Source organism: Indicator indicator, chromosome 3, assembly GCF_027791375.1.
Source record: "Indicator indicator isolate 239-I01 chromosome 3, UM_Iind_1.1, whole genome shotgun sequence".
In the NCBI taxonomy this organism is placed as follows: Eukaryota; Metazoa; Chordata; class Aves; order Piciformes; family Indicatoridae; genus Indicator; species Indicator indicator.
In genome coordinates this window covers 708,641-718,825 of record NC_072012.1, presented here as the reverse complement: position 1 = coordinate 718,825, position 10,185 = coordinate 708,641, and the positions used below count along the sequence as shown (strand labels likewise).

Below are 10,185 nucleotides of genomic sequence, written 5' to 3'. Positions count from 1 at the left end.
GGATGACTGGTCTCGGAGCACTTGTTTCTTGTGGCATCGGGTACATCCACACGCCAGCTGCTGCTCCTAAAGTACCTTTCCGATCAACAGCGCCGGGGAGCACGGGGAGCAGGCTTCGGTCTCCCCGGAGCCCTGTTCCAGCAGAACTCCCGAGCTGTCAGCCTCTGTCAGATTGCAACCCAACGGCCGTGTTCCCGTCCTCTCCATCGCCTCATGCCAGAGCAATGGCAGTGCTCTGTCTTCTCCTCCTTCAGCTGCTCGGGTACTGCCTCCAAGGCTTGTGGGCATCCTCTGCACTGGTGAGGCTGCACTTCAAATACTGGGTTCAGTTTTGTGGCCCTCACTACAAGAAGGAGATTGAGGGGCTGGAGCAGGTCCATAGAAGGGCAACAAAGCTGGTGAGGAGTGGCTGAGGGAACTGGGCTTGTTTAGCCTGGAGAAAAGTCTTCTCCATCTCTACAACTACCTGAAAGGAGGTTGCAGTTAGGTGGGGGTTGGTCTCTTGTCCCAAGTAATTAGTGAGAGGGCAAGAGGAAATGGCTTCAAGTTGTTCCTGGGGAGGTTTAAATTGGATATTAGGAAAAATGTTAAGCATTGAAACAGGCTGGTGGAGTCACCATCCCTGGAGGTGTTCAAAAAACTTGTAGACATGGCACTTTGGGACATGGTGTAGTGGCCACGGTCATGTTGGGTTATGGGTTAGACTTGATGATCTTAGAGGTCTTTTCAAACCTTAATGATCTATGCTTCTCTCCCCACCTCCAGCCACCACATCCACTGGTCACCTGTTGGGGCCCTCACAGCCAAGTCTCTCGATGGCAGGACAATGAGCACTGGGCCTCATGCCAGTGGAACAGCACAGTGAACCTGTGTTACCAGCCCACCCCAGGAGCAAGACTGGAGGCAGAGAGGAAAGAGGCGCAGTCACCACCTCCACCTTGCTGCTTCTGGTACCTGAGCTCAACTTGGATAAAGAACACCTTGGGCTGGTCAGGCCAGATCACACTGCAGACAAGCCTCCTGCCACGCAGCACTCCTTCACCTGTGGCCTCCAGCCTCCTTACAGTGAAAAGCTCATCTGCTTCATGTGTGGACTTGGAAGTCCACGTTTTCAGCAGCAGCCATCCTCAGAGCTTTACTTATTTAGTGCAGTTTATACCTGCACAAGATCCAGCACTACAGTGTGAGTGGACCTTCCATCTGCAGCTTTTTGGAACACAGAAAGCCCTCCTTCTCCAGAACAGCACATACACATACAACAATCGTGTAAGAAAGACTACTACGCGTTTTGTCCGTCACTCTGCTTTGCCCTTTGATCCAAACAAATCCGCCAGGTTTATGGCAAAAGTGAAATGTACCAGAAGCAGCCTTACACCAGACCTTTTGAGAGTCAGAGTCAACAACAATGCTGCAACAGCCATCGAAGCACCAACATCTTGCCAGAAAGAATATTGTCAGATACACGATCTGTATATTCAGAAACCTTACAACACCACTATCCTGCACCAGAAAAGGGGGACATCTTTTTACCTCTTTGTCAGATTGCTACTGCAGTGCAACGTTGCTATTTCTGTCAAGCCCTTGTGGCGAATCTATGCTGTTCACAACAAGACAACCGATCCCGACTGGTCAAAACCCATCAACTCTGATTCGATGTATGGAGTTGAAATGATAGTCTTAACTGTTCCCAGTTACACTTTAGATTTCGGCTTGTATCTCTTTTATTTCACTGTTGAGGTAAAGCCGATCAGGATGTCGACAGTCCTCAAGGGCTCAGATAAAGTCTACATTCTGATCGAGGGCACCGAGCTAGTGGCAAATATTGCAGGGGGGGCATTCCGCACAGTGGGGTTTTCTAATAAGTGGTCTCTTGATGGCTCTGCATCCTATGATCCTGATTCTCAGGAAAGACTAAAGGGAATGACATTTACTTGGTACTGCACTAAAGAGGTAGCAGACTATGAAACCATGACACTCAGCCCAGGAAAGAAATGCCACCCAGACCAGAAGGATTTGAAATGGGTAACACCCTCAGGACCAGTTCAAACAGTGCCTCCAGAATTCCTCCCAGGAAAAGCCATCTATCATTTTCGTCTAGTGATTGAAAAGGGCAGAAGGAGTAGTTATGCTGATCAAACTGTAAGTGTGAAGCCTGGCTCTCCACTCCTCCTGGATGTGACATGCATTGAAAACTGTGGTAGAACTCTAATTCCAACAGAGAGATTTATCTTGTCTGGAAAATGCCTGAACTGTAGATCGTCCAACCAGCCAATCTACTACTGGTCCCTCTTTTCTCGAAGCTCTAAAGAAATAAGCTTTGATTGGTCTTCCAGAACCACGACGGGGAGGTTTGGGGCTTACCTGTCTATACATGCTCAGACTTTTACAAAGGCTGTACAGCGACCCTACCTACTCCTGTTAAATGTAACGACCCAGGATGGTAGGGCCTCTACGTATAGCCATGCGTTTAAGATCAATTCTCCTCCAAAGGCTGGCAAGTGTACTGTCAGCCCACGCTCGGGTACAGCCTTGCAGACAAAATTTGTTGTTGAATGCAGTGGATTTTCTGACAGACATTTGCCTCTGACATATAAAGTGATAATAGCTTCTGATGTGCCCAGAACTACCAAAATAACTTCTGTGGAGGAAAACACATTTGGCACAATTCTGTACTTTGGTTATCGACCTAAAACTCCTCCATCTCTTCTCCCAGTTGGAATGCCCTCTCAGAACTACCATTTGACACTTTACGTTCAAGTCAGTGATTCCCTCGGGGCGTTTACTCAAGTGAATTTAGATGTCCACGTGCAGAAGCCTGTTAGCAGTCAACCACTAGCTGGTATGTTTCAAGAATTGACGGCTTCAGTGAGCAGATTAAGCAAGAAGATTACATCCTATCTCCAGACTGGTGATTATTTTAGTGCAGGTTACTTGAATTACCTGGCAGCCTCACTCTTAAACTACATTAAAGCCACACCAAATCTCCAGCTCCCTAAGGCTCAGCTTCGAGAAGACCTGATTAAAACAGCCCTGAACATTTCAGCTGAGAGCACAATGGAAGTCAACCAAGTAGTTGCTTCTATTTGTCAGGTCACAGAGGAAGCTGACGAAGTGAACCGTAGATCACAAGACCTCGCCATTAAGAAATTGGCAGAAGTAACAGGAGTGCTGAATATACGGAGGCATGAGAGTAAGTGGTCTGAGCAAGCAGAAATTCAGACCAGTGGAATACTAAGTTGCTTGTCCAATGTCCTGAGAGCTGCTCTCCTGCATCACAGCGGTGTCAACGTAGATGGAGTTAAACAAGTAGTGTCCATCACGGAAAATTTAACAAAGATAGTTTTCCAGGGCAAAGTCCCTGGAGATACAGACACTCTAATGGGAACAAAAAAGTGGAATATCACTCTGAAAAAGGAGGAAGCCTGGAATATGACAAGTGCTTTCTCTGCCAGAGACAACTGCAGGAATTGTTTTTATCCATTATTGAAAAAAGGCAATTATTCAGGGTTGTCCCCCGATGCTGTGATTTCCACTGCTCTTTATGAGTTTGATGAGAACCCCTTCCCTTGGTTAGGTTACACATCGGAAATCACAACAATGGTCCTGGGGTTTAAAATGGCAGAGACCAAGGCTAACGGGCGTCTGCTAGGGGTCATGCCTGAAAAACCAGAAATCATTATTGCTAGGAAAGATAAGGAATCTTCAACTTTTCAGTTAGCAATAGGACCTGGTAAAACACAAGCTCACACAACCGGAGGATTTAGTTTGGAAGTCAACAAAAATACCACAACTATATACTTCCAGATCCTGACCAATTTAAAAGTTACTTTCAAGGTGCTAGTATTTACAGGCACTGATGTCACTCGTACTCAGCCCATAGCCACATTTGATGCTTTTCACAACAAGGCAACAGTGGCAAGCAAAACTGAGACAGCTAGCACTGACTGTAACATTAAGACTCCCTATATTATCTGTCTCCCAGAGTCATTGCTGAGAGCCACAGCCCAAGGAAGCAGTGGAGAGGCTCATAACATCTCCATTGTCTTGCAGACACCCTATGTTGTGAACTCTAAAACCCAGAGCCTGGTGAGCATTCACATCTTTAGTGATCAGTGCTTATTTCTGGATAATGTTCAAAGTCAGTGGAGACAAGACACATGCACACTTGGTCCCTCGACCAACTGGCAGAGGGTGCACTGCATCTGCAATCTGAAGCAGAGGCGCAGAAGTCGGACAGTCATATCCACATCTAGCATCAGGTTCCTGGCAGCCAAAGTAATAGTTGCCCCCAACACAGTAGATCTGGAGAAAGCTCTGATAGCAGACATACATAACAACCTAGTGACCCTCTTAACGGTGCTCTTAATTTTTGCCATCTACATTCCTTTGGCCATCTGGGCCATGAGAAAAGACAGGGCTGACAGGGTCGCCAAAGGCAAGGTTATAGTCCTGCCAGACAATGACCCTTTTGACAAAGTCAGGTATTTGGTCACTTTGTACACGGGCAGTCGCTGTGGAGCTGGAACCACAGCAGATGTCTTTCTTCAGCTCTATGGCCAGAAAGGCAAGAGCGATGTCCATTGTTTACGGTACCCGTATTTCCCATCTTTCCAACAAGGAAGCATTGATTGCTTCCTATTAACCGTTAAGAAAGACTTGGGAGACATTTCCATCCTCAGGATGTGGCACAACAACAAGGGCTCATCTCCAGGCTGGTTCTTAAGCAGAGCTCAAGTTGAGAATATGTCCACCAGGAAGATTTGGTTCTTCGTGTGCCGGAAATGGTTTTCTCTTGACAAGGGTGATCACTTACTAGAAAGGACATTTTCTGTCACAGATCCCAAGGCACCTCTGCACAGAACTGACTATTTTTTAATTAATCTTGTCAGAAGCCTGACAGAGGGTCATCTGTGGCTCTCAGTTTTTGCTCGTGCTCCCACTGGCACTTTCAGCAGGCTCCAAAGGTTGTCTTGCTGTTTAGCCATACTATTATTAAACTTGTTTGTAAACATTATGTTCTTTAATGCTCACAAGAATGAAGAGTATTCAACACACATGAATTTTCTTAGGTCAATAATAGTAGGAATTGAGTGTGCTTTGATTACTCTACCTGTGGAAATCCTTATAATCGCCTTATTTAATTATTCCAAGAAGGATCCTCCTCCTCATGGTGTGAATCAGACAGACCTAAAGCCAAGTTCACTCCCCCTGTCTGGAAATCTTAAGAACCAGAAGGAACAACCACAAAAAATGCACCTTTCAGTAACTTCAGCACAATCGAGGAATATGAATCCCTCGGAGAACTTTCCCAGTCTGAGCAACTCACAGAGCCCTCCAGATTCCAGAAAGACAAGAAGCAAGTTAGCTCCCCCATACTGGAATAATTGTACCATTTCTGAAAGAGACGTTAATGTAATTGTATCAGAGGAGCAGATGACAACCACAAATTCCCTTCCAATAGCTAAAGCTTCCCAGAGAAGGCCAGCGACAGGTTCCAACTTTAGTAGTAATGATGCAGAAGAAGGGGACAATTTTCAGAAAGAAAGGAAACCACCAAGCTCTACTTCCATGCCCTTTCTCCAGAGACTGTGCCTAGTTCTCCGTCGGTGGCGCACCTGTCTCTCATGGGCACTGGTTATAGCTGTCAGTGGGCTGTGCTCCTTTTTCATTGTGTTGTATGGTTTGTCTTATGGCTATCAGACTTCCTTAGAGTGGCTTTTAGCGTCTGTAATCTCCTTTATTGAGAATGTGTTCTTCCTTTCATTTCTAAAAATCATTTTTTTATCGGCTATAAGTGCGATCTCTCGGAAGCACTGTGAAAATATCGCGTGGGTAAGTCAGGAGAAGTATTCTGAGCTTAAGGTGGCTACAGAAATGATGAGCGCTGATGAGATGAGAGTGATGCACTTGAAGCTTGCTGAAATCAGGTGCAGAAAGTACTATAAGCCTTTAGAAGCTGATGAAATGACAAACATGCTGAAAAGGGCACAAATTAAAGCTAAGGCATTTCTTTTCATAAAAGGCTTGATCAGTCACCTTGTCTTTCTAACACTGCTCTTCTATTTTGTTTATTCCAATGAGAACATCAATAATTTCCGCTACAATCGATTCATCCACAACCAATTCTCCCCAGGACTCTCCAGTGTGGATAAGCTGGAAGATATCTACAGCTGGGTGAAAGACTCGTTCTTGCCTTTGATCCACAGTGACTCTCAGCCAACCTTTCTTTCTGACAGCTGGTCTAAAATCCTTGGTTTGCCTAGGATGAGGCAAGTGCGGGCCAAAGATACCAAGAAGAAATGTTTCCATCGTCACAGCTCTGTGAATAACTTGGTGATCAGTAAGAGCCACTGTCTTCACGTATACGGCAGTGACAGCCCAGAGACAGGCCACTACGCCAGCACTTGGACAAAGGCTGCCAACCAGTCTGTTTCCAAGGACGCCAGCAGTTATGATGGGTTCACGTACCAGCAAAACAGGACTCAGTGGATGTATCATTCATATGGAGATCTGCACACATATGGACCAGCAGGGTACACATTTTACTTTTTCCCCAAAGAAAGAAGTCCTAATTCAACAACCAGGCTGAATGCTCTAGAAGAGAGCTACTGGCTTGATGACAAGACATGGGCTGTGATCATTGAATTAACTACATTTAACTCAGATGCAGAACTCTTCTGCACCATCTCAGTCATATTTGAAATGTCTGGGTTTGGGATCATAAAGCCAAGTTTGGCAGTACACTCTTTTGCACTCCCCATTCTCCAACAGCAAACTAAAGCTCAAGTAGCTTTGTTTGCAATTGTTCTTGCCTTTCTATTCATTTACATTGCAGATGAGCTTTACACCATATACCAAGAGAAAAAAGATTATATTAAAAACATTTCCAACATAATCAACCTTGGCTTAAAATCAGCATTCCTCCTTTTTGTCCTTTTAAAGGCCATCAAGTTTAAGATGGGAGAAGATATAGTGAATTTTTACTTACTTCACCCAAATGATTTCATTCATTTTCATGCAGTTTCTCATTTGGATCAGATTTTAAGGATTTCTATGGGCTTCTTAGGATTTCTTGCCATTTTGAAAACTCTAAAATGTTTTCAGTTGTTTTATGACGTGCGCCTGGTACAAAGATCCATCTTGGTAGCCTTGCCTGGAATCTCCTCAATGGCACTCATGATGCTGGTGTACTTCTTTGCTTTTATGGTGTTTGGCTACCTTGTGTTCGGGCAGCATGAACAGAGGTACAATACCATGATTCATTCAGCTCAGACCATATTCTCTTACTGTGTCTCAGCTTTCAGAGATACTCCATTTTCATCCAACAGGCTGCTGGGTGCTATTTTCCTAGCCTCTTTCACGTTAGTGATGATCTGTGCTTTGATTCGTCTCTTTCAAGCTGTCATTATGTCTGCCTATGGAGATATGAAACAACAGGGACACAGAGAACCATCTGATGAAGCACAAGTGGCCACTTTTCTATTGCAAAGGCTCAAAAAAATGTTTTATTTTCTGAAATGTAAAAGATCCAAAACCAGCAAGCCTGGTCTTTTCCACAACATACTCTATGGGAAGCCTAAGAGAAGACATCAGCAAGATTTTGGGTTCAAGCGCAGAAAAAGAAATGGGGGAAAATTTGATTATTCTGTCATATGAGCAAAGCAAGATCTTGTATTCAAGACCGTCTTTACTCTGTAATATTTGCATTTCAAATAAATGATTATAAATATTTGACTTCTAAGATTTTTTTTTTTAACATTCAACTCGTTATTAATGATTGTAAGATTTTCTCCAGAGTATTTGCATCAGTTTCCGTGGTAGTTGGCTGTCAGGCTGTTGGGGATTGACCCTGACTGGTAAGTAAGCCCCCACCCAGCTGCTCACTCACTCCCCTCCCAGGAGCAAAGGAAGAGAACTGAAGGGCAAAAATGAGAAAGAAAAAAACCTTGTGGGTCAAGATAACAACTACTTAAGAAGTACAGAGGGAAAAACCCCAAAACCACAAGTGATACCCAATCAGTCACTCATCACCTGCAAATGGATGCCCAGCCAGTCTCCAAGTTAAAGTTACTGTCAAAAAACTTCCCTTGCTTCAGTTTCCTTGCTAAGCATGATCCCACATCTCATGGCATTACTAATTCCATGCCAGCCAAAGCCCACACACACAGGAACTGATGCCTGTTTCACAGAGGCAATACATAAGGAATTAGCTCAGAAGTCTGAGCAGAACTCTCACCTTTGGCTGAGCACACGCTAGTGTAAGAGCAAAAATGGCCTGAGATCTGGAAACATCCTTCCTAGTTCCTTCTGGTGTCTGCCTGGACTTTAGTAAGGCCTTTGACATTGTCTCCCACAGCATACTGCTGGAGAAGCTGGTGGCTCATGGCTTAGACTGGTAGACTCTTTGCTGGGTTAAAAACTGATTGGATGGCCAAGCCCAGAGAGTTGTGGTGAATGGAGTTAAACCCAGTTGGAAGCCAGTCACAAGTAGGGTTCCCTAGAGCTCAGTTTGTTCACAGAATCACAGAATATTTTTGTTTGGAAGAGATCTTCATGATCATCCAGTCTAACCTTCACCCTAGCACCAAAAGGTGAACACTAAACCACATCCCTAAGCAGCAGGTCCACACCCTGCTTGAACACCCCAGAGATGGTGACTCCAGCACTGCCCTGGGCAGACCATTCCAGTGTTTGAGAACCCTTTCAGTGAAGAAATATTTCCTAGCATCCAGCATGAACCTCCCCTGGTACAGCTTGGAACCATCTCCTCTGCTCCTGTCACTTGACACCAAGAAGCAGAGGTACCCCCTCCTCACTCCAAGCTCCCTTCAGGAAGCTGTAGAGAGCAATGAGGTCTCCCTCAGCCTCCTCTTCTCCAGACTGAACACCCCCAGCTCCCTCAGCCCCACCTCATAGCCCAGGTGCTCCAGGCCCTTCTCCAGCCTTGCTTGCCCTTCTCTGGACATGTTCCAGCACTTCAATGTCCTTCTTGTAATGAGGGGCCCAGAACTGAACACAGTAGTCAAGATGTGGCCTCACCAGAGCTGAGCACATGGGGGTGATCACCTCTGCCTGCTGGCCACAGTGTTTCCAATACAAGTCAGGATGCCATTGACCTTGTCCACCTGGGCACACTGCTGGCTTGTATTTAGTTGACTGTCAACCAATACCCTCAGGACCCCTTCCAAGTTGCAGCCTTCCAACCACACATCCCCAAGTCTGCAGCTTATGATAGCTTTGTTGTACCCAAGTGCAGGACCTGGCGCTTGGGCTTGTTGAACTTCATACAATTAATCTTGGCCCATCAGTCTAATCTGTCCAGATCCTGCTGTAAAGCTTCCCTGCCCTCCAGCAGATCGATCCACCCAGCTTGGTGTCACCTGCAGACTTACTGAGGGTGCAGTCAATCCCCTCAATCAGATCATTAATAAAGATATTAAAGAGGACAGCCCCCAGTACTGAACCTTGGGGAAGACTGCTTGTTGTACAACCCTGCTGAGGGTCTTTATCAATGATATGGATGAGGGGACTGAGTGCCCCCTCGGTAAGTTTGCAGATGATACCAAACTGATCTGCTTGAGGGCAGGAAGGCTCTGCAGAGGGATCTGGACAGGCTGGATTGATGGACTGAGGTCAGTTGTATGGGTGTAACAAGGCCAAGTGCTGGGTCCTGCATGTGGGTCACAACGACCCCAAGCAATGCTACAGGCTTGGCCAGAGTGGCTGCTGCAAAGTTGCCTGGCAGAAAAGGATCTGGAGGTGCTGCTGGATAACTGGCTGAGCATGAACTAGCAGTGCGCCCAGATGGCCAAGAAGGCCAATGGCATCCTGGCCATTGGCAAAAACAGTGTGTCCAGCAGGAGCAGGGCAGTGATTGTGCTCCTGTACGTGGTACGGGTGAGGCTGCAGCTTGAGTACTGGGTTCAGTGTTGGGCACTACAGTGTGAGAGAGACATTGAGGTGCTGGTGTGGGTGCAGAGAAGGGCAGCAAAGCTGATGAAGGGTCTGGAGAACCGACATTGTGAGGAGTGGCTGAGGGAAGTGTTTAGTCTAGAGAAAAGAAGGTTGAGGAGACACCTTCTCCTTCTCTACAGCTGCCTGAGAGGAGTTTGCAGTTAGATGGGGGTAGATCTGTTCTCCTAACTATTGATAGGGCAAGAGGAAATGGCTTCAAGTCATGCCTGA

The 10,185-nt window shown here is 45.9% G+C and overlaps 1 protein-coding gene across 1 annotated transcript; it reads left to right on the top strand.

Moving 5' to 3' along the window:
* The first annotated feature begins 224 nt into the window (after positions 1-224).
* PKDREJ (polycystin family receptor for egg jelly) lies at positions 225-7,656 on the top strand. Its single transcript, XM_054399710.1, has 2 exons — positions 225-289; positions 750-7,656. The coding sequence occupies exons 1-2, from the start codon at positions 225-227 to the stop codon at positions 7,654-7,656; spliced, it is 6,972 nt and encodes a 2,323-aa protein (XP_054255685.1).
* Positions 7,657-10,185: the final 2,529 nt, after the last annotated feature.

Bases quoted from the DNA above. Each gene is read 5' to 3' on its own strand.
- PKDREJ (XM_054399710.1), top strand. From the start codon at position 225: ATGGCAGTGCTCTGTCTTCTCCTCCTTCAGCTGCTCGGGTACTGCCTC. The intron at 290-749 runs CTCTGCACTGGT...TGATCTATGCTT, and splicing joins CTCCAAGGCTTGTGGGCATC to CTCTCCCCACCTCCAGCCAC.